General features: G+C 42.6%; 1 protein-coding gene across 2 annotated transcripts in view; it reads right to left on the minus strand.

Moving 5' to 3' along the window:
• The window catches only part of Rasgef1b (RasGEF domain family member 1B), a 497,192-nt gene that overhangs the window by 317,697 nt on the left and 153,859 nt on the right, over positions 1 to 25,636 (minus strand). For both annotated transcript variants that reach the window (XM_060380991.1, XM_060380990.1), the window contains exon 2: positions 3,350 to 3,403. In XM_060380991.1, the coding sequence (XP_060236974.1) occupies positions 3,350 to 3,403 (54 nt within the window). The remainder of the gene's footprint in view (positions 1 to 3,349; positions 3,404 to 25,636) is intronic.

The raw sequence follows: 25,636 nt of genomic DNA on the forward strand, positions 1-25,636 counted from the left end.
GTTGAAGTCTCACATTAGAAGGAACAGATGAACACAGCCACATATATCTCACAAAACTATCACTACCAAAAAGCAGATTTCCTTTATATGATCACATATGCCCCAAACCAATACTCTTTGGGGTTTACTTTGTGCTGTTTTTGTTTTTCTTGTTTTTGATTTGAGACAGGGTATCACTGTATAGCCCTGGCTGGCCTGGAACTCAGCTTACAGATGAAACTGGCCTTGAACTCAAGAGGAATACATCTGTCCCTGCCTCCTCCTAAGTGCTGAGATTATAGGGATATAAACACAAAACAAGTACATAGTTCTCTAGATTTCTTGGTATGTTGGCACAAGAAGTCCCTTGAGGACCATTCTCTGCCACTAGTCATACACACCAACACACAGATGTCAGCTTTAGTTGAAGGGCATGGGGTGGAGATATTGTCTGGGGAAAGCACAAGTTAGCATGTCCTGCAGCCTGAGTGGAGCTTGAGATGTGCCCTAGAGTGAGTCATTTCACATGTTAGCACCTTTGTTTTTCTTCACACATTAGCACTAAAAGGTACCTTCTAGTAGGATAGACTCAGCCAATAATCCACAATAACTAGATAAACACACACACCTGCAAGATGTTTCTAGTTTTTTTGCATTAATAATTAATAAAACAAAGGTTCTAACAATGCCATATTATGGCGTGGGAGGGGAAGACCTTGGGGAAATTTCCACTTTGATCACCTAAGCACACCAGTCTCCCTAGCTATTGGCGAGTGCCTTATTTTTAATGCAAAGAAAATCCCGTCACAAATAAATCTTGAATATAAATATCCTTTTCAACCCCAGTAAAAAGGGAATAAATAGATTGCTTGTTAGACCCACACAGTCCTAGAATGAGCTCACAAGACTTGATAGGCATGTACACAGTGATCCCATCAACTAATAAATGTGTCCGAGCCTTTACTACCTCACAGTTACTGTTTTACTGTTCCAAACAGAACCAGCGCTGTTCCTCCTCTCCTGGAGCTAATAGTGTAAGGGGAGGTGGGACCCGTTAAACAATATTTAAAAGCCAGGGAGGGAAAGAAGTAGCAAAAGACCTAACGCCACACTGTGCAGGCGCCAGACTGCCAGATCCAGACTCCAACACCTACTACTGGAAGGGTCCCCTGCTGTGTCTGTAAAACAGAAATGTCTATAAATCAGCCATGGCATAGTTCCTTCAAAGAGCAGCTACAATAATCAGATGAGATAATCCGTGGAAAGCACCAAGCCTTCAGAGGAAAGCTAGAAGCGGGGGAAGCAGTTGACAGGCTGTATGTTGATAGACTCAGCACGGTTTCTCTAGTCTCAAAACCTGAAATGCAGAAACATTTTGAGTACTGGGTGATGACCGGGAGACAGATTCCCCATCTGACTTCGTGTCGTCTGCTTCGAGGTTCGCTCCTCGAGCCCTAGAAGCCCTGCCCAACCATCCATCTCTGTCCCTTTTATGAGAACTTCCTTCAAAGACCACCTTACCGTTTCCTCATCCCTCTCAGTCCTGTACTCGGCACAGCCCGATTTTTATGTGCACCCTTCTGACCTCCATAAAACCATCAGTGGCCTATGGCACTAACTTGGCCAACAGAGGGATGTGGCTCATGAAAGCAACGACATCTTACGCTATTCGCAGGGTTGGCACTACACTCGAGAAGGCATAGAGCTGCCCTCTTCATCATGGCTCATGTCTTCATTGTGCCTGGATCATAACAAGCACGCCGAATAGAGAGTGAGAAGTCCCTTAATGCTTCGTGCCAGCTGTGCCACATTTGGAGAATGATACATAATTCTCGACATCACTAACAAAGAGACAACCCCCCCCAAAAAAAGATAGCTTAATATAAAATCAATGACTGCAACAGCTAATACAAAATCTAGAATGTGACGGACATGTTGGAAGTACTTTATATATATATATATATATCGTTTCATATACTATATCAGGTCAGTACAATTACTAGTTCCATTTTACAGACGGTAACATTGAAGCATCTGCAGGTGTATAACCAACCCAAGTATGTAGTGATAGAGCCACATTTCAAAAGCAAATCTACACACTCCTTGCTCATACGAATCAACCATATCAATGACCTATCAGTAATAATAAAGAAAATATTAGCTTGGAAATGGGATGGGGAAAGACTCAGAAGGAAGCATGTGAGCTGGTCCACACTTAAATAAGCAGGTAGCAATCACAGGAGGCAGAAGCTGGCTAGGTCAAATGGTTCTAATTCTCTGACTTGTCTCACTAGGGAACAACCAGGCTCAGAGAGGTCACTGTCAGAAGAGGACAGAGGTCCAGCTATAAATAATATCAAAGCTAGTCCCACCCTGGGAAAAAGGTGAACCTAGCAATCCCCTACAGTCTCTTTATTCACTGAGATCTGTGGTTCTAAAAATAATACATGGTCCTCATCCTAACAGCTTACAACCTGCTATACAGAATAAGGCAAACACAGCAAAACTCAGGAAAGATAAATCACTAAAAAAAATCTATCAAAGTAATAAAAGGGAGTAGGTCCTCACATTCCCTCTAAAGACAAATACCTCTACTCACTTCCTTACTGAGCAATATTAAAGACAGAAACCACAGAACACAGAACACCATGATATAAATTCCTATGAAATGCCAAGTAACACATTAGCCATAAGCCAAGTCTTCATGCACCTGCTTTTCTGTATCAATTGATAGTGTCAAAGAATTTATTTGACTTGTCTGGACTGTGAAATCACTTCTCCTCCTCTACCGGAAAGGCAGGATCTAGTTAAATCATAGATTAAAGAGGTGGATCAAAGTGACCCCTGGCCCTCAAAGCCAGGAATTAGCCACGCCATGGTTGCAGGCAGGCTGCAGACGTGATCTATCAGATGTGGGTGAAGCTAATCCTTTTGCAAAGCATGACAGCTTTCTCAAACCTGACTGTGGCAAATCCAAACCAGCTTTTTAGGCTATATGAACCAGTTTCCAAAATGCAAAGTCATTTTGCTATTGTATTGAGCTCATGTTTTACAAGTGTCACACTCACAATCAAAGGTATCGAAGCCCGCAGTTCCGCATGCACAACGGGCGGTCCTGTGCTTCCCTGAGGCCTAATAAAACACTAGATTATAGCGATATGAAAATAGATGGAGTCGCTGTTTCTCTATAACAAACTGTGCTCAGGCAACAATTCCCACATCCTTAAAGTGAGCCTTACATTTCATCCCCTAAAAGCTGCTCACAGCACGCCACCAGACCATCCTCCGAGAGCGCAGCTTTTCAGTTAATGCCACCAAACCCCAAGCAGGCAGTCCTCCGACACTGTGCGGCCACACGCCCACTTCTTACCTTTTTGTAGTCAGATGAGGACTTCTCGCCAGCCAGTGTGCTAAAAATGGTGCCCTGAAAAACAGGAAGGACACGGACACATCAGACTTCAGAGTGGAGGACATGGCCTTGGCTTCTGGTCAGACGGCATCTTACGTCCTGTTGCCTCAGACTCCCCTGCATTAAAATGTGTCTGATCCCCTGGCATTCCCAAGGTCACCATCCTTAGGTAAGACCATTTGTTACAGGCAAATGAGGAAATGACAATCACCTTCATTTCACAGACTGGTACTAAGCTCTGGAGCTTTTTTCCTCCATAAGAGAGGCTATGCAATGGTGCTACAGCTTGGCATTGCTCTCCTGCTTTTTTTTTTTTTCTGAGCACAGTCACTCTCCCTGTGGCCGACTTCTTCCCTGTACCTGTGGGCATGTGCATTTTCTTGGCATGATGTGCTGTTTACAAGGTTTTCTAGCATCCAGTGTTAGATAGAAATTTGGACACAAGGTTGTTCCTCTTGAACAATCCCACAAATACACACGTGGCCATTACTAGCCACACAAATGGCTTGGGGTTGCACTCTACTTTTTAATCTCTGTACAAAACTAATGTACATTTTTAATGACTAAGTCTCCTTTGTGGCCTATTCTCTTGAGCTAGCCAATAGTGAAAAGAAAGCATCCAATGAATATGCATACGAAAGATGCAAGATTGATAACAGGAGAGCAGCTGCTCTCCTTACCCCATGGCACCCTTCTGAAAGTCTCTGCTGGAAGGCTGACTCCACATACTAACGCTGCAAAGTGAAGTTCGTGGAGAAGAAGGGAGAAAGGTGAACGACTCCTACATATAACGGCAAAGCGCATCATTACACGGCACTTAGACACTGAGTACGGTCCACCCACTTGCGTGGACTTTTCTCCATCAGGTCTTTCAACATTCAGGAGCAGATTGTTCTCTGCTGCAGGGAGGATGGGGCACGCTACCCACCTCAGGATGACCCGCTGCACTTCTGAGTTCTGCCTACCTGGGGCCAACAACATCCTGGTTCGCCTGTAACAGGAACCTGTCTCAAGACATTTCCAAACATATCCTGGGCACAAAACTGGCCCTTGCCGAAAACAGCTGGTCAAACCTCTAACAGGGCTGCAGAAATGACACCGAATTCCATGGGTGAATGCAATGAAATTTTGCCCAGGAAACAGAAGTCCAGCGGCAGATCTTCTCTGCCCACTACTGACTTCATGTGTTCTCTGTTCTAACTATCAGTCGGGGTCTGGGGAAGGCCTGAACTCCAGCTACCAAATACTCCAAGTGGGGTGGTCTCAAGGACAGCGAATGCATCATTAAGCCCAAGATATGCCAGCAGCTCTGTGGGCAAAAGAGCTTATCGCACCAACTGGACAAACTGAGGAGGGAAATGCCCAGATCCCACAGTAAAGGAGAAAACTAAGTTCTGAAAGTTGACCTATGACCTCTACACATGAGCTGTGGCAGGAATGTGCCCATACTCTCACAATCATACACACTTACCCACCCACCCACCACCATACACACAGACACACACACACACACACGGAGAGAGAGAGAGAGCAAATTACAATATGTCTTTTTATGTGGAGAATGTGCACATGTTTGGGTGTGTGTACACCAGTTCATGTGCATCCAGAGATCATAGGTCAGGTGTTTCCCTTGATTGGTCACCATGCTGTCTTTTGAGATGAGGTCTCTCTAAGTTTGGCACTCATCAATTCAGCTAGGCTGCCTGGGCAATGAGCTGCAGAGAGATCTGCCTAGCTCAGTCTCACCAAGCGCTGGGCTTACTGACATGCACCACTGAACCTAGATATTACATGGTGCTGGCAATCCAAACTCTGGTTCTCGGGCTGTATGGCAATCATGTTACAGCCTGAACCATCTCTAAAGACCCAAGGAATATCTGAAACTTCAGACATTAGTGCCATAGCCCCAGGAGAAACGGCCCACAAAATTAAACAATACCATTCTGTTTCTTTAGAACAGTCCCAGGTGACTGCTCAGAAATGCACTTGGAGAAGAAAACAGAGTCAGAAATGGGCAAATGAAGCCTCTCTCTCTCTCTCTCACACACACACACACACACACACACACACATATACACAAATCATATGACTGGCTGTAAATGCTCTATTTGTAGAAACAGCTTCAGTCATAGGACAATGCAAAGTGAAGTCTTAATACCTGGAAAGAGTATAAAAGACGAGTGGCATGGATCAATGATAGTCCATAGCCTTAATTTAGCTGCTTTCTAAGGAGATTTTTACTTATACGCTTGGTCAATTCCATTTCATTCCCTTAAAAAGACTCTAAGTGGCATCCAGTTTCCTAATTGCAGCTATTGTGAATAGCTTTGGGTGGGCTTTCTGAACCTTCCCATAACATGCTAGGCTTAATTACTGAAATGGAAGACTCAAAGCATGGTAACCTTCTCACGCTGTGACCTTCTTGATTACTGCATCAATATTTTCCTACAGAAGGAGAGGCTCCTAATGAGTCACCTCCATGCAAGTTTGCATAATGCCGTGTTTGTCACATCCCACAATCACAGTGAAGCACAGTGTCATCTTAAAATCCCCAGCGTCCAGCCTTGTTCATGAGATGACCTGCACAGAATAGAGTGTTTCCCCAAATACACTTAGAAAGTAAAGCCTACATGTATTTATGCATTGATGGATGAAATGTTCCTTTAGGATCTCTGCTTTTAGCATTAGGCTTCACCTCATTACAGGCTTCCGTGCACGGGTCGTTACAGGAAAGGACACTGGAATTTCATGCTTGTGTTTCATTAGTCTCTTATATCTTAAGGGAAATAAATTTATCACATCTACCCCCCAAGAGCAGATTTGTTTTTTTGGTATCTTTTTCTTTAAAAACAGAAATAAATAAATTCAAAAGCAGATCTTGATTGGAAGAAAGTAAAGAATCTTAGGTCAAGAGGGCACTGGACACTTGTGGTGAAGGAAAAAAGATCTGAAGACACAGGTCACAGGGTAGATTCCCTACAGAGCGAGCTGTGAAATGGAAATTACATGCAAGGGGTATTCTTGGTGTGTGTGGAAGGGAAAGGTCACGGGATGGAGTAGAGGATAGCAGTGAGCTGAAGTGCACGTTCAACAAAGGTCAGCCAACCTCACAGAAGCTCTGAAGACAGGAGATATTCAGTGCAAACATGGAGACACGAAGCTCTGCCCTAGAAAGCACTGCCCATGTTTTGCTGGGTCGCACGACTCTGTATCTCAGAGTTGACAGCCCTCAACTGGCCGCAGCTCAATGATCTCTGTGGAAAGTGGCCGATCCCACTATATTATACTCTATTATAACTGCTTTTGCTTAGGACAGCCATGGCTTGTAACTTATTTATGATAGTTAATCATGAATTCTTATTCTTGATTAATACTTGCTGGTCTTTCATGATCTCTTAGAAAATCAAAAGTGGACCACCTGCCAGGAGCCGAAGCCCTGGCTCTTGTCCCTTCTTAACATGGTCCCTTGTTGACCTTGGGGGCCTTTAGTTCACCATTCTGAAATGAGAAATCCTATATTCTTTTTCTTTTAGAGTCATAAGATCATTTACTAATATGAAGAGGAGCCTGATTCCATCAGGCACAATGTTTGAAAAATAGTAAGTATAGTAGCTACTTCGTTTCCCCATCTGATAACAGAGGAACACTCAACAGGATATCATGGACACCTCTCCTTATCTTTTGAAGCAGAAGGGATTTTTATACATGCATTAGGAAGTTCTCCAGAGAAGACCCAATAGGCTATACAGAAACCTAGGCAAAAAGACATTCTGCAGTTTGACTTATTCTGCCAAGAGGGCTGAGGAGTCCCAAAAGATGACATCTTCAGGCTAGAGAACCAACCAGGTAAGCCAAAGGTGTATAACTCAACCTAAGAGGAAGGTCTGAGAACTACAAAACCTCATAGTCTAACTGCTCAGAGGTCAAAGATTTGCTAAGAACCCTGAGAAGGAGAGAGGGTCTCAGTATAAATTTTAGAGTTCAAAGAAACCAGAACCATGAGGAGCTTTGATGTGTAAAAAGAGATAAATATGGATGACCCAGCTGAAGGAGAGAGACACCCTTCCTCACCTTTTTGTCTATCTAGGCCTTTAGTGGGTTGCACAATGCTGGTCACACTAGGAAGACATGTCATCTCAGTCTTCTGATTTGCATGTTGATTCTTATAGAGAAAGCCCCAAAATAAATGTTCTGTCAGTATTAGGACATCCATTTGTCCCGTCAAGTTAACCATCACAACTGGACTGCAAAGGGAACATTCAGAAAGGGGTTTTCCTTCTGACTCAGATGCATTAACACAGGGAATTAAAGATTATGCGCATAGTCTTGTCTCTCCTGGTAACATTTAAAATCATCTGAAGAAACAACTACATAGGCAGAAGACACCAAGACCCAGAAGAGAAAATAATTTAGGTTTTTTTGTTTTTGTTTTTGTTTTTTTAATGAGTCTAGTTAATTTTTGGTTAAAGAGACCACTGATGAAACACAAATCATTAGCGGGGATCCATCCAGCATGAGTGAAGAGAGCCCTGGAAGTTGAGATGCTCACCCCATCCTCTGTCGAGAATGGCCTGCAGCGGCAGAACAACTGGAAGAGATGCTGCGTGTCCCATAGTTCCCTTCCGGGGATAATCACAGCACTGTTTATCTATCTCTGTTAAATGAGGTTTATAAAGAGAAACTGGGAAACTGTCCTCTGCCATCACCAAGCTATTTCTTCCATTCAACGCCCATAAATATTTTTCAAACAGCAAACATCTGAAACTTACTTGAGTAATTTGGAACAGCTCAAGTTATTAGATTATAAAAATTTAAGTATTCAGAGGATGGCGACATTATGGAATTATTCCATTCCCTGCACGCTCATGTGTGTCTGTGAACAGGTGTGTTTCTCACTCTTAGCCGGATACCACCACACAGGGGCCAGCTGGCTTTGGTGAAGGGTCAAATGCAATCAAAAGCTAAGAGCCTTTTAAGGAACAGCACCTGAATAAAACACATCCATCCGAGACCTCCAATCTGCACTTCACAGGTCGAGGGGATGGTGTCTCTCACCTGTTGGCTGATGTCAAGGCTGAGCCTGTTCCTGTCGCTCACAGTTCGAAGTCTCTTACATGTAAGTGGACAGGTCCCCTGACTGCATGCCATTTGGATGTTCTCTTAGTAAGCTCATCCTTGGGTCTCTCCACAAAATACACATTTCCAGGGCGCTTTCATGCTTTAGAATAACGTTGACAGATCTATGCTTTAAAAACTGCATACCCTTCAGGCAAAGTTCAGCACTTGCATTTTTTTAACTTCATAATTATAAACACCAACCAAAGGAGGAAATTTTCCACGCCCAAATAAATGATAAAATTACAGTGTTCCCTTGTAGTCCATGAATAACTGAAAATTTCAATTAGCCAAGTGAAAAAGCCATTGAATGTGCCAGCAGGATTTATATACCAGACTAATGACCATCATCTGCATCCTATTTAGCTAATGAAGGCTTGGAACACTTGTGGATAATTAAGGGAAAGCTGATGGGAGGAAATTCGAACCATGGAAAGATCAAATCTATTTATGTCTGCATTTAAAACTAAACATACTTAATAGGTCATTCAATCAAAGCATAATGCCTTCTCATCTGGTAGGAGATAGATGCTCATAAGTTATGTAGCCAGCATAGCCCGCAAACCCCAAAGTCGTTCTTTCTTCATTCATTCAATATTTAACTCCTCCCATGTGCCTCTGATCTTGCCAGCACCGTGATTCCCTTAATGCTACTTTTATCACCTCTGTTCTCCACCACAAGGTTTCTTCCTCTGCCATGCTTTTCTGGTTTTTTTAGAAGCTACCACCGGAGTATCATGACAGATACAGCATGGCTGCGGTCCGGGGGCCTGAGGGAAACTACCATCCACTTGCGTACCATGAGGAACACAACAAAGCTGCAGTCCAGGGGCCTGCTGGAAACTACCATCTGTACAACATGGCTGCAGTCTGGGGCGCTGATAGTGGCCGTACAGATGTGCAGTGGCTGTCTAGATCTTTCTCAGTCCTGGAAGAAGCCCTCAGAGGCAGGTGCCAGGCTCATGAATAGATATTGTACACTGAGGCATAGAAGGAGAAAGACAAGAGCCTGACACCCAGGTGCAGTTAGAACAGGACTCCTCCAATTTCACCAAGTAGCGTCCCCATCACATCATCCAACTGTTACTAGACTACTTGAGTAGGGAGCGTGTTTAAAACTCACTCTCAGGATGCCATCATTGCCCCTAGCAAGTCTGTACTTAGCGGAGGTGATGCTTAACAACCTGTCATTCTAGGAACCACTCCTATGCTGAAAAATATGGCACACGGTGCTTGTAAGCCATGCTTTACATGTAGTGATACCGTTTACATATTAAATTATGCTATGATATAACATAGCTAAAAACATAGGAATATAGTGAAATGTTTTAGGTTACAAAACCCTTCCCTAAAATAATTTTTTAAAAACTGACTCTAATGTGACAAGTGTATTTAGCAACTAGTTGTGTTTAATTCCTCTAGAGCTAATGGAATTAAAAAGAAAGCCTGATTTTCAAAATCACTGCCTCAAAGGACTAAGACTCATTTGAACCACAAAAGTAGTCCTTGCTATTGTAATACTCTGAAAGCTGAATGCTCACTTATCTACCAAGAAGAAGAAGAAGAAGAAGAAGAAGAAGAAGAAGAAGAAGAAGAAGAAGAAGAAGAAGAAGAAGAAGAAGAAGAAGAAAAAGAAGAAGAAGAAGAAGAAGCAGAAGAAGAAGAAGAAGAAGAAGAAGAAGAAGAAGAAGAAGAAGAAGAAGAAGAAGAAGAAGAAGAAGAAGAAGAAAAAGAAGAAGAAGAAGAAGAAGCAGAAGAAGAAGAAGCACCAACGATGGTGTTGAAACTAGAAAAAAACTATAAAGCCTCATCCATGACTCATCTGCCTTTTTGCCTACATTCCATATCTTCTAATCTCATATTGCCCTCTCTGACCTCCTTTCTAAATTTTAAACTATACCCACACTTAGACCTATTTACCTAGCCTATATCTATTATGGACCATGATCTGAATATGAGGGTGAACACTATACTTTTCTTCTGAGTGTAGGTCACTTTATTCAAGAGTGTATTTTCCAGGTCCACCCATTCTCCTGCAAATTTCAGTATTTCCTTTTTCTTTCCAGCTGAATGATGGTCCCATGTATATGTGTCACATTTCCATTATCCACTCATCAGCTGATGGACATCTAGGCTAGTTCTGTTTCCTCCTATCCTAAACAGAGCAGCAATGAACAAGGTTATGCAAATATCTCTGTGGTATAATATAGAATGCTTTGTGCATATGCCCAACAGTTATATCATACGGTAGCTATATTTTTAATATTCTGAGGAATGTCCAGCTGATTTCCATAATGGCTTTATAAATCTGTATTCTCACCAGCAGCAAATAAGGATTCCTTTTTACCTACAGTGTTTCCAACATTTTTTGGTCAGGTTCCTTGATGACAGCCATTCTGGGTTGCATATGCGTATCTCAAAGTGGTTTTGTTTTGCATTCCCTTGAAAACTGGGGATATTGGACATAGTTATTGGCCATGTATGTTTCTTCCTTTGAAAACTATCTCTTCATTTCATTAGCCCATTTGTTGCTGGACAATTTTGTTTCCTTGGTGTTTGAGTTTTGCATTTCCTTGTAAATTCCAGATATTGGCCCCAAACCAATAACAAAATTATATTAAATGAATGCAAACTAAGAACATGTCCTCAAAAATCAAGAATGAAACAAGGATGCCCACCCCTCTCTCTCTCAAACACATTGCTCAAAACTTTGACTAAGCAATTAGACAATAGAAATACACAAATGGGATAAAAATAGGGAAGGATTAAAATGAACTGTTCTTATTTGCAGACAGTGGGTTCTATACTTAAAACTCACTATAGAATTTAATAGAAATTAACTTAAAAAACCCTTTAGATCTAATACATAACTTACTATAAAGTTACAGAGTACAAAATCAAGATTATAAGAACAGTAACCTTCTTATATACCAACAATGGACTCTCACAAAAAGAAACTGGAGGAAATTATGTCATCCACAGTAACTTCACAAAATGCATAGGAATAAACCTAACTAAGAAGAGAAAGACTTGCATGTTTGAGGCATTGAGAAAGAAAATCAGACACTAGAAAATGGAAAGACAGCCATGTTCCTGATTGAAAGAATTAATAGCAAGAAAATGGCTACCTTCCAAATTTAATCTGAAGATTCAATGTAATTAACTCATCAAAATTCCATTTCATACCTCACATGTCTAGAAAGGACAACCTAAGAATGCGTGTGGAAACACAAAAGACCACAAATAGCAAATGGTACAACCTTAAGAAGTAAGAACAAAGCTGAAGTTATCACAATAGCTGATATCCACTCCTACAGCCTCAAACTGGCATAAAAGTAGACAGACAATAGATAGACAACAAAACAGAATAGAGGACCCACAGAGAGAGCAATAATGCTATGGCTGCTTTATTTTTTGACAAAGATGGCAAAAACATGCAGTCAGAAGAAGATAACTGATTCAATAAGTGGTGCTAGCAAAACAGAAAACCTCCCCTCAGAAGAGTGAAATTAGATCCAGATCGTTCATCTTGTAGTCAACATCAAGTGGATCAAAGGCCTTAATTTTAAACCCCCAATGCTGAAAATGCCAGAGGAAAACATACTTTTCAAGACAATGGGTAAGAAAGAACTTTATGAACAGGACTCCCAGGGCTCAAGAACTGGCTGCAAGAATGAACAGATGGGATGACATGAAATTTAGGTTCCTGCACAACAAAAGAAACTATGAGCAGAACAAAACACAGCGCACGGGGTAGGGGGGGAAGAATGTCCTTACCAGCTGTGCTTCAGAGGAGGCTAAAGTTTCCTTAGCTAATGCATGTGCAATCTGCAACCTAGGGCAGTGGCTTCGCCTGTCCTAGGGTAGATTCTGTGATGAGAACTGCGATCACTGGATCATACTATAAAAGTTATTTAAAACAAATGAAAAGTACGACTGCGATCATGGTTCAGTGAATAAAAGTTTTTGCCACCTAAGCCTGAGGACCGGAGTTCAGATCCCCTATTCAGTGTCACCTGCCATTGTCCTTCCCAGCTCAAATGATAATCACCTGACATAGGAAGGGCTAAAGGGAGAAGAGATTGAAGGTACAGGGGCAAAAGGGAGATGCCAAGGGTATAAAAAACGGTGTGGAAAATGTACGCTTTAAACAACAGAACCACATCAATGATTTTAAAGGATTATTACCCAACCAAATGAGGGATCAAATACTTCACACCCTGCTGTCCTTAGACAAATTCATTTACCAGTACTTACAGGTAGGTGACTTATCTTCCGTACTGGATTGTAACCTGTGAATCCCAGGAGCAAATTCTTAATTGTCTTCTCTATGCTACAGCTGAATACAGTATTGGGGACAGGGTTGAAAGCAGAGGGGAGACTTCATAAGTGTTTGTTTACTGTACGAAGAGAACCCGGCATCCTAGCCCATGCAAGTTTATTTGAAAATAGACTCTGCAAGTACCCCAGTTAAGATGAGGCTATCCACTAGAGAGATGGCTCACTGGTCAAGAGCGCTGGCTGCTCTTCCAGAAGATGTGGAATCAATTCCCAGCACCCACGTGGCAGCTCACAACTGCCTGTAACTTCTGGAGGATCCAACATCCTCCATACAGACATACATGTGGGCAAAACATCAAATATACATAAAATAAAATAAATAAATTACTAAGATGAGGCTACGGGAGTCGGCTCTAATCTAATCTGATTGGTGAACTGATAAAGATGGTAAAACTGCACACAGGCACAGGGAGGAACATGAGGGGGAAACAACTGTGTGGTGATTTGACAGAATGGGATGGCCACAAAGGAGCACTGTGGGTCACAAGCAGAAGTGAGCCCAGGCAAGGAAGATTTTTATTACCCAGAGTTTCAGAGGAAATGACAGTCCTTTGATCTTCTAGACTCTAGAACTATTGAATTTCTGTTGTTTTAAGTCCCCCACAGTTTGTGGCACATTTTGAAGCAGAACTGTCTGTCTAATACAAGGACATTTGTTTTAGTGGTTGGTGATTTTCTAGTGTGAGGGACCAGACAGTAAATTTTTCAGGCTTTGAAGCCCATGAGGTTTCTGTCACATCTACTGAAGTATGCCACTATAGCTTGAAAGGGCTTGTACACTTACATGCAAGGGAGAAAGCTTGTCTATGTTCTAAAATAGTTTTCATGTGGCCTGAAATAATATTCCTTTTTCTCTCTTTTCTCAGATTATTTTGAAATGTTGAAATCACACTTGCCTCGTTACCCATACAAAAGTAGGCATGAGGTATGTTTATCCACCTTGAACATAGACCTGGGAATCAAAGAAAACCTAGGTCCAGCCTGGGTTCCATCAATGATTCCTGTAACCTGGTTTAGATATGTGCCTTTCTTCTTCCAAGGAGTATATCAAGCATTTTCCTGGCCACCTGGAAAGCTGATGAATGGATGAGCTCGTACCTTAAATACATTGTCTATAGTAACAGTGTTTGCCATGACACTATTGACAGCGTCTCATAGTCACAGAAATAAGCATCATTGTGAAGGCCAGAGCGATGGTCAACTAAATCAGGGTGAGGTGGACAGAAACACAGGAGCCCTTCATCATCTACACCTTCAGTGAAGAGGACAAAGCTATGATTAGCCACAGGACATTCTGAGGTAAAGAGCAAACATCTGTCACTTAAGATCCGGTTTGGCCCAGCCTATTGCTGGATCAAGAAGTTTTACTTCTAGAGGAGGCCTGCTGTTAGGAGGAGCCTGCTGTTGAGTGCTGCTCTCTAGCTTCTTCCCTACCTCATCCCGATAGGCATTCATCATCCGTTCACACGCCGTGGGCCATTTTCAGTCCATTTCTGTGGTGCCAACAGCTGACAAAGCCATAAATATTCCCGTGCACGCAGACACACCCTCACACTCATCACCATAAGGAGCTGGAACTCTGCCACCATGCTGCTGGGGAGCTGGACGAGAGCTGACAGCCACAGACATTCAGGTCTGGCACAAGGTGAAGCCAAGGAAGAAAGGGAGAGAGAGAGAGAGAGAAAGAGAGAGAGAGAGAGAGAGAGAGAGAGAGAGAGAGAGAGAGAGAAAGGAGGGAGGGACAGATGGACAGAGGGAGGGAAGGAAGGAGGAGGGACGGATGGAGGATAAAGAGGGGCTGCAAACCTCCCGAGAACTAAAACAACACCCCTGAAGAAAAGTGTGGATCCCTTCTATCACCAAAGTCACACATCCCTAAAATGTAGAACTCTGCAGAGAGTTAAGCACTCCATTTCCACCTCATCCCTAAGACTGCGCCATTTCCCACGGAGAAGTTCTGTCTCTCACAGAATCTGTATCCTTAGCCTACCAATATCCTCTCTGCTTCCTTCCACATTTCTCACATCATCACCACCAGCTTTCAAAATGTCAGAGTAGCAAGCCCGGCTCTTGACTGTCTATCCAGAAGCAACTTTCTAGCTTTCTTTTAAAAGCTGTTTACATGAAAGTATGGGTAGGGCCAAAGATTCCCTCCCAGGAACAGAGCAGCTCAGTGGAAGGGCAGTGAACTCAGATCCCAGCTCTATGCCTCACGAGGACAAAAGTTCCAGCTTCAGTTCTCTGAGCCTGAACTCCTACAACAATATCTTCCCACAGCAGTATCTTCCCGGAGGGTTACCAGGGCTTAACATGGTGTCTTCTCCGTGACAAAGGCCACTGTGATGATTTCTGAGAGTCCTAGACATGCACCTAACTCTGTCTCCAAGCACCTGTTCCTCAAAGTCACAGATGCCAATCAGGAATAGATCTGGGTACTAAGGCACACAACGGAGACTGTGGAGACAAAGGGAAAGCTACAGTTAGTTGAGACCTGAGTGACAAAAGAGCAAATGACTAAGGTCAGGGAGGAACTGCCTCTCGCTTCCTCAAATGACCTTTGGATTGTTTTATACTGGTAATGTCCATGTTCCTGCTTAAAGTTCAGGAAGAATGACGGACACTGTAAAGACCTGAGAAGAGAAGAAAGTGACACAGATGATCATTTTCAACACACACACACTCACACATATCAAACTCACTCTCACACACACATTCACACATGCACACACTCACCCATACACATATACTCACACACATACCCTCTCATACACACACTCACATACACGCACACACTCACACAGTTATACACAATGCTCAAAGGTCTGAAACACTTAGAAAAAAATTCAAGGGGCTTCTATACCCCTCCTTCTATAAAAGCATTATCTTTTCTGTGGCAAAAGATAAAATAGAGAAAAATAACTTTCAACTTAAAAAAAATAAACAATCTAAAAGTGAGTCAGAAAAAACTGAATGCATGATGCCATCATAGCACAGGGATTTATTTAGACCTGGGAGGTGTGGGTCAGGCCCAAATACTGTGATGGATGAAGAGCCTCTCGGAGAGATGGGGATGAAACTACTGACAGTCTTGAGCAAGAAAACTGAAGGTACTGAGCTCTGGGAAGATTTTGTGTAAAGGAGCAAGTGTGGGAGGCAGGGATACATTAGCAAATGTTTATAACCCGACACCCTTATTTTCATGGTAATTTTGTACCCTACTGTACCTAAATAGTATACTAACGCCTATAAGTCCATCCGTAAGGGGGGAAAAGGCAGCTGTTCATTTGCAATTCAAGTCACAAAATACTGTGTATACATTGAGCAGATGAGGAAAAGAAGGGGGAAGAGGGCAAGGGAGAGAGACATTTCAGTAATCGCTGGCTATTACAAACCATTTAAATGGACACACAGTAAAGATCAACAGGATGGGCTCCTATTCAAAGGCCTAGTGCCGTTGTTGGCAAATGAATGGTGAGGCACCATTATCTCAGGCTCTCCTGGTGATGGTTTGACAGGAAATTGATGGCTATATGATTTTACTGAACATCAGAATTATAAATAAAAAAGCCGGCCTTGCCCTGAGCACATTTCGTAATCAGTGCTCTAACAGATGCAGTCTTGCCCTAGTTGTTAACTACAGCATCTTCAGTTCTTCTGCGTTTGCCCCACCTGAACAAGATCTTCAAGAGAAACGCCACAGGCAACAGTTCTCTGGGGCTTGGGGAAGTCCCCTGTCGATGTTGCTGCTGGTGGTGATAGTGATGGTGAGGATGATGATGCGGAAGCCAGACCAGACCAGAGCCTCATTTCTACTCAAAACGGCTCAGAAGCCTTAATTATTCCTTGGAGATCTGCTGGTTTGCTTTAAAGACTCTTAGAGTAGCAAATACTTCTTAAAGATTTATCAAATGTGAACACACTCATCCGTGGCTTCAACCACTAGCCATGTAAGAGCCATGTCAAGTGTGTTTGGCCATCCCCTTCCAAGCTTCAAGTTCATTGTTCCCAAATGTGCTCACTGGAATATGCCATGGGCATCTCTGTCTTGTCTAAAACTAAGCACATCGTATTTTCCTATCTTATGTCTTGCCTGTACCTTGGTTAACAGTGAATTCACTTAGTCACCCTTTCAACCGCAGTGTCTTCTTTGACTCTGCTATCCTCACCTGTCACCTGCTGTTACATGTCACATCCTTGTTTTAGTTAGGGTTTCTGTTGCTGTAAAGAGACGCCATGACCATAGCTACTCTTAAAAAGGAAAACATTCAACTGGGGCTCGCTTACAGTTTAGAAGTTTAGTCCATTATCATCACAGCAGAAAACATGGCAGCATGCAGGCAGACATGGTGCTGGAGAAGGAGCTGAGGGTTCTGCATCCAAATCGGCAGGCAGCCAGAGGGGAACTGGATTGAACTTCTGAGACCTCAAAGCCCACCCCCACCGTGACACACTTCCTCCAGGAGGGCCACAGCTCCGAATAGGGCTACTCCCTATGAGCCAAGCATTCACACACATGAGTCTATGGATGCCATTCCTACTCAAACCACCACTACACTCTTAATTATGAAGACGTGTTTCTCGTTACCGCTTCCTTAGTTCAGATCCTTTCACGCCCTGCTTAATTTTCTGTCTTATTTTCATGCTGAATATCAACACATGAATACCCACCTAGAACAACTTGATTCCGTCCTTTGCCAACTCGGAGACTTCTTGCTGGCTCCCTGAGGTCATGTGTGTGATATCCCTGATAAAATGGAGGTGCCGCCAACTGTTGGCGCTCTGTGCCTTATTTTGTCAGGTATTTTGTATAGACAGCCACACCAAACTTGGATCTCTGGACCACCCAGGGACCAGGTCCCCTCTACCCAGAAACCTCTTCCTTTTCTCCTGGCAATTCTGACTTTCTTCTACAAAGGTTTTCCCCACGTGCTGTTAGCAATTTCCCTCTCCCTGGTCTTAGACCTAAAGCCCGCCATTCTCACATATTCATAGTACTTTATGATTCAGTTAGATCCTGAAAACCTTGCTAGCTGGACTGAAAATTCACTGAGAACTAGTGAGAGCGATGCAGGCACACCTAGGCACATGGTAACTGGCCACTTGCTGTCCAATAAAATAATGAATGAGTCACTGTTTTAATAGTCGAAGGCTGGTTAGGGATATTGTCAGCACCACTTTCTCATGGCAGTTGACACCACAGTTATGATTGAGAATTCCTAGGAAATATGTAATTGTAAGAAATTATAGAATATGACAAAGGCCAATATTTATGAAAATGAAAAGCAAGGTGAGCTAGCTAAAGGAATTGAGAAACAGCAGATACTAGAGTGGGGAGAAGAGCCAGATAGGAGAGTAGTCACACAGGTTAGCCTAGGACAGCATTTCCGGAAGGAAACCCTCTCCAGACTGCCAAACTGGGACTCAACCCCTTCTGTCTGCTCCCAGCTCCCGCTGCACTTGCTTATCACAGCAGGCTTTAACTGCCTACCCTCTGCAGCACTCCTGGATTACTTCCTCATGCCTCACCGACAGGACAACGTTTACGCTTGACACCATGTGCAGCAAATACGTGTTGGGCAACTGAAGCCTATGGGTACATCCATGAGTGAAATGCTGATTGAAGCCTATGGGTACATCCATGAGTGAAATGCTGATTGAAGCTTATGGGTACATCCATGAGTGAAATGCTGCTAAGCAATCCCGTAACATAAAGATTAAAAGATACTTGTGAACTATCCCCAGTGCAGATACAGAAAATACATTGGTTTCAAGCTGGAAGGTCCGAGCATTTGGGATGAAATGAGGAGCGGGCCTTCCACCGTGAATACGGATGGAGGGAGCTGAATAGCTGCACACCCACTACACACGATGCTTTATTACCAGATAACATACAGGAATCACTGCCCCCCTAAAAAGTGGAAAATGCATCATCTCAGAATTAGGCCAGCAGATAGCATCAACCTGAAGCCAATGAACTAACATTATGTCTCGGTGATCTTAAAACTTTAGCTATTATTTCCCCTGTGCATTGTTATCCTATACCCTGGCTTTAAAGGAGCATCAAAAAATAGGGCAGCATACTGTCATCAGAAGACCACAGCTTTCTGTTATAGGTGATGTGTTCGGGTGATAAATCTCCAGACAGAGGCCTCCAAGAGATGTTCTGACAGAGTGCTAAGGTTTTGCTCTCAGATTCACAAACAAATGGAGCTTCTATTAAGACCTGGAAAGGGAGAGCATTGGCACAGCCAAACCTAACAAATTCCCTCCTCAGGCAGCTGGGGACTTAGAGGGATGCTTTGTGGCAATTTGGTAGATGGCTGGAAATTGAGATTAGCTACCCCAAGTCCTTTCTGAAAACAATAACAATCAGGAAAGCACTTTCTTCCATCTCTCATGTTTGAATTTCCAGAATGTACCAGTAAGCCATATATCATATATGGGGACTGTCAAGCAAAAAGGATATAGGGAACAAACCAGCCCTGGTCTCAGCCTCAGGCCTAGGAAAGTGCACATGGACGGAATCCTTTCCTTCTCGCCTTGGGACACATGTGGACTGTGACTAGAACCCACTGAACTTCGTAAACTGGCTTTCTCAGAGACACTTGAAATAAATGTGTGTGTGCGTATTTGTGTTTGGTTTTGGTTGCTTCACTTTTAGGGTTTATTTATTTATTTATTCATTTATTTATTTTCTTTTTAAGTTCAAGACATTTGGAGAACTGTTTCCCAACATGGTGCATCAAAACACAATGTGCCCATTCTGTTTCTTGCAGAGCACAGTTTATTTTCCAGAGTAAATACACCTTTGGGAGACTTCAAGACCCACTTTTCATCACAAAGATTAAGGCTAGAATTCAGAACAATTATCACTATGTTGTTTAATCAAAGAATTCAACCTGTTGAAGGGCAACCATGAAACTGTTCAACATTGTCCAAAGAGGCATAAGTTCTACATGTTAGAAAATTTTCATATATAAAAGACACAATGAACCTTAGAATATGCATGCAAATTAACAGAAAAGATATAGTTAAGCAGAAGCACAAAAATATTCTGGTTCAAAGACGGACCACGACAGCTTCACACAAGCCACCAAATCTCTACTCCTCTGTCTCTTCAGCTGGAAATGGGAACCAGCAAACTCACCGCCCAGTGTTTGAAATCTTAAATACGATTGTGGATACAAAGCACACGGTGAAGGCACTCAGCAGACACAGCAAATGCTGCTCTCTTCCCTTCAGACTCTCTTAAAACCATACTTCAGAGGCAAGTCCATCTGTCAAACAATGCCCACAACATTTTGGATAAATTAAACTACTAATAAGTTAAGGCAGATACACCATCTCCCCATGCCGATACCGTACTTCATCAAATAAAAGACACCACTGCTCATAGCCAATTTTGTTGCCATGACAACATGGAAGAAATACTAAAACACAAAAATGTGTGCATAGTTTCCTTAAATTGGGAAAACGCAATAAGTGTCTACAATTTTAGATACAAACAAAGAAACTGTATTTCTTCTTGCAGCTTAGGCTGTCTTGTTGAGAGAGGAAAAAGTCAGGAAGACATGAGCCAGAGGCAAGCAGTAGCTCCACTGGAAGCGCCTTTCCCTCCTGGTTCATCTGGCAACATCAGTAACAAGTAATAGTGTCTGAGGGAAGATATCTGAGCAAGAGGAGGGTGTGGAGGAATAGAAGGTATCTGAGGAAAGGGAGTATCTGAGGAAAAGGGGTATCTGAGGAAAGCAGATATCTGAGGAAAGAGGGTATCTGAGGAAAAAGAAGGTATCTGAGGAAAGGGGGTATCTGAGGAAAGAGAAAGTATCTGAGGAAAGGGAGCATTTGAGGGCTCACCTCTTTCTCTTAAGAACCATTCTTTATGTACTTCAAAATCTAGCAGAAACTTAGCCAGTGGTTCTGACAGGTGAGGTGTAAAGGCCCTGAGAGTGTACTCCTGACCTCTTAGATACGCGACCTACAGCGACATTTAGTGGTAATTCCCTAAACTACAACCAGGTGTCCCGAAGGGGTAGGACCACTGCTAGGAGAAATTTAGCCAAATTCTCCCTCACCCCAGTCCTCCCTCACCATACTTGTACAAGGCAGAGGTAGAGGCCATGGTGGTAACGGTTAATATTGTTGCAACCCTATCTTTTTTTGTCCTTTGGCATTTTCTGTGTCTCTTTGACTTCATAATACAATCATAATGCTGAAAGAGACCCTAGGGATTATCAAATCTCGTTCTTTCACTTTAGATTATAAAAGGATGACTCAATACGGTAGCCCAAGGTCATGTGGCTTGGTAGTCTTATTCAGAGTCCTGAATGCATTGCTTTCTCAGCAAAATGACTTTGTTGTTCATAAAACACGGTCCACAGAACTGGTTCTACATACTTTCACCATGCTCACTGGGCACTTAGTAAGAAAACAGACATCGCAAAAGACTACTCAGAGTTCTGCAGAAGACTTGAGGTGAATTAGGGAGTGATGCACCAAAACCAAAGTAAATGAAAATTAATAGTCACCATTTATACAGCTAGGATGGCTCTGTGTCCTACAGACTGTTGTCCCCTCTCAGTCAAGAAAGCTGGGGCAGAAAGAATTCTTATAATTAGAAAAAGCAAACAGAACGAAAACCCTTAAAAACTACACAGGAAAGTTCAGTGTAATTATAAACAGTGAGTCAGCTTAAAGGATAGCAAATTGGGCTCAATGACAAGTTGCAATGTTAGAACCGTGTTTGGAAGACATTAAAGAAAACAGGCATTGAAAAATGACAGAAGGGAAAAATGACCAGAAAACATAAGAAACTTGACCATTACTCTCCACACTGGGTATCAAGAGAAAACATCTAAAACTGAAAAATAAGTAATATAAAGGTAACACAAATGTAGAGATGGTTACAGAGAGGCAAATCCAGGTGACAATCGGAGAGAAGAATTAAAGTAGGAATCCCTGCTCATCAGGCACCAGTGGGGAGGGGCAGACAGACTAGTGCTGTTTTAGGTTATGAGGTTTGTAGAAAATTCAATGCCTTAAAATGTGTGCATCTGCAATGTGACAAAACATAATGACAGATTTAAGAACTACAACACAACGAAGGCAAATCGCTTGAAGTTATCACTTTCAAATTATATGTAGAAGAGACAATAATGTTTCACAAGCATCTCTGAATTAACAGCCTACTTCACATAATGGTCTACTTACACCATTTATACAAGATACAAATCACCAAATACAGGACCACATTAAAATAGTTGCCTTGCACCTATAATTAGAAGCGTGGGCAGTAAATACACATTCATATACTTCTACCGAAATAGGAAGCATTTGTGGCTATATTCATCATTCTGTGTGTTTCTCCTCTTTGGCTGAGTCTTTGAACTCAGCAGCCAATATCACAGTGTTTTGGCACCATGTGGCTGTTGTGATGCCGGATGATATCCCATCTTCAGGACCAAGGCCACTCACTCCTCCCAGTACTGGGAATGTTGGCAGGTAATGGAGATCCGATAAATCACTCTATAGGACTTACCTTCCAGCAGACCGGGCAGCCTAGTCCAAGGCTACCAGCCATTTTCCCTTAAAATTCAAGATGGAAACATACTGGTGGAGGTCGGGATTCCAGGCATCTCCTGTCTACTCTGCATATTTCTGTAATGGCTCCTCCCCTTCCTCTCTTCCGTCCAGTCAACTGTATTCTTACTTCTGTATTAGGCTGACTTCGTAAATGTACGACGTGGAAGTATCTGTCCTTTAAATTTATGGTTGCAGGGGAAGAGGAGCTTGGGAGTGAGTGGCTGAGCTAGAACTACGTGACTACTGGCTACTTTTAATTGTCTTATTCTTTTAATCAGCACTCAGCGAAGCTGGCTTTTTGTTCGTACCCAGTTCTATGAGTTCTGGCATAAAGGGCAGTAGATTCTTGTAACCACTACCACAACTGGAATATAGATCAGTCTCGTCAGCTGCAAAACTCCTGCCACCATTGAGATCTTCACCTGGCTTTGCCTTTCCATATCATCTTGCACATGAAATCAAGGAATAGCTGAGGCCTGTGCTGGGACATCTTACCCTGCTTCCACCTGTCTTCACCTAAGAGTTGGTCCTGTCAAGGTCAGAGGAAGATGCCCAGAGATAGAGCACTCTACCAGCTTGCACAGATTAAGCTCCGAGAGCCTCAGAAAGCCCCAAGCAGGAAAAGCCTTGTTTTAAGGGTTTCACCCTTTCTTCGCTGAAGACTTCTATGTGACAGGAAAGAAATGTCCCACAGACATGACCAAAAGAGCCTGAGCAGGCAGGTCTTGTTCCACCCCCTCGGCCCTCAGCTTGATCGCATCGGATCACACCCCTTTGTCTTACCATACTTCTGCATGAGCATCCGTCACAGCACAGTTTTTCCTGGGTCTCTGATGCAGCCTTGGTCCTACAAACTTGCTTTGTGTATTCTCCCTGTGTCTTTGGTTATGATGAGGAGTGATGATGTGATCTGCCTCCTCTCCTGTCATCTTTCCTGAGAGTGCTCCTAGCAAAACTCCCACGCTCCAGTCCCCACCACTCTGCTTCCAGGAGATTTGACATTTGACCATCAAACGTGAGTCCTCTTACTCTTCATTAGTTTGGTTGGAGCTCTAAGGAGAAAGTTCTGTGACTCTTTTCCCTTCCTTTATTCAACTTCCCTTTCAAAAGAGTTGCACATGGAATGTGTGCATTCCCACCAGACAATTCTACAGACCGCGCTGCAATTTGTCTTCAAGAAGGCTCAAGTTTGCTTGAGCATCTGTTTTATGTACAGTAAAGGAGGGAGGAAAACACACTTTGAGGCAATCAACACGCCATGGGTTCTTTCTTCCTTGGTGAATTTAAATTTCAGTAGAAGGAGCAAGGTGCATAATTGCTTTGCAAAGTAGAATGCATCAAAGGATTGAAAACGCTGTAGACGTTTAGAAGAGGTGATTCTGATTTGACTGGGGTGGAGATGAAGGGCTCTTTACAGCTCCTTCTCTGCTTAGCTCAGCTGGCCTTTCAACCTTAAGAGGCGGGCAGGGTCATTTCACATAGATGTAACGGATAAAAATAAGGGCGCAGAGGAGTGATGGGGAAATTGTTGGGGTCCTGGCTACTCATCCAGTTTGAACAGAGCGTTAAGGGATTGATGAGAAACGGTTAACAAAGAAAGCAAATGTTGGGAGTGTGGAACTGTTCTGTTGCATGTACGAAACGACACGCTAAGGCCAGGACAGGAACTCTGAGCAAGCACAGCGTCATTACACATCTGTGGCTATGAACACAAGTGCCTGTGCCTCCAGCTCCAGCCACAGCGGCAGCCACGGGGACCCTGCCTGGGGGACCACCCTGCCTGGGGCCCCTGCCTGCCGCAATGAGTTTGCTTTTCTGTCAGTCTTCTGAAGAAAGCTTGTAGGGAATCTCATTCAAACCTCTGCCAAGCAGTTGCTTCCAATACTGTAGTGCATTATTTTAACTAGTACACTAACTAGTCCAGTCATCTTCGAGTGTTCCTAAAAATATTTTTTCTTACAAATTTTTCATAGTATTTTAACGCCTGGGTGTATTTCCAAGTCTATTAAATGTCATTTAAAGATATCTAAAAATGAAGTGCAGGAAAACCTGGTGAATTTCTGTGGATGGGTAGTCTCCTAACTCACTGCCTTTCTTGTTATTTTACACTTACATACTGAATTCAGCCTAAGCTCGCAGACTGCAGGAAAACCGTGTTTCACACTTTGTTTAAACAGTAAACAAAGTGGTGGTGGGTGTGGTGGCACAAGTCTTTAATCCTAGGACCCTGTGAGTTACAGGCCAACCAAGGCTACATGGCAAAGCAAACAAGAGCTAACGGGGGGGGGGGGGGGGGTTAGCCATTTTATCTCTCGATAATAGTTATCAAGTGGTTATCAAGTGATAGTGGTTATGGTCTAGCCCCAACAGTCAATTTGGTTTTTAGTGTTTCTTCTTTTTTTTTTCCCTTGGTAATTTAAAAAATATTCACAGTTCTATGTAAGTTTTGACTTTAACACAACTCACACCTGTATAAAGACACTTCAAAACCTAACTTTTCTGTGCTAACATTGATGTTTGAACATAAACTGATTTTCACTCTTTCATTTTTAACAAAAAAATGAGAGCAAAAAAATCAATCAGTTCATATTATTAAATTAATGAATTTTCTGTGAAATAGATTTCTCATCAGACTCATGATGCAAAAAAAGAAACAAAGAAGTAAATTCCTAGCTCTCAAATTGTAACTCTTAAATCAAAACATTATGGGACCTAATCTTGTTAATCTTTATTCAGTGGGAAAGGAAATGTATGAAATGAGATAAATATGCTAATGGGGCGAGTGTCTAACAGGCGTAATCCTGGCTTTAGTAGATGTTAGCTCCCTGGCACTTGCTCTCTCTTCTATCCCACCTTAAAGCTCTTGTGCTCACTAATCATTCCCAAGTGTTAACCCTCTTTGCACATCTTCAAGAGTGCATTATGTTTACAGACCATCAATTACACTAAATCAACGTTACTCTCCCTTTCAGCCCAGTGGTATAGTAAGGCTTAAAGAAGGATACAATTGATAAGACTAAACCTACATCACAAGACTTACAGCTACTGAATGATAAAAGCTGTCATTATCTACAGTTTTAAGAGAATTTAGAACTGGAAAATATTAAGACATCCATCAGTTGGATATCTAAACAATGATGAAAATCCTTGCGAACACAAGCAAGACAGAAATGGAAACCCAGAAAGAGGAAAGCTAAATTTCGAGTAAAT

This window comes from Meriones unguiculatus, chromosome 3, assembly GCF_030254825.1.
Source record: "Meriones unguiculatus strain TT.TT164.6M chromosome 3, Bangor_MerUng_6.1, whole genome shotgun sequence".
NCBI classification, from domain to species: domain Eukaryota; kingdom Metazoa; phylum Chordata; class Mammalia; order Rodentia; family Muridae; genus Meriones; species Meriones unguiculatus.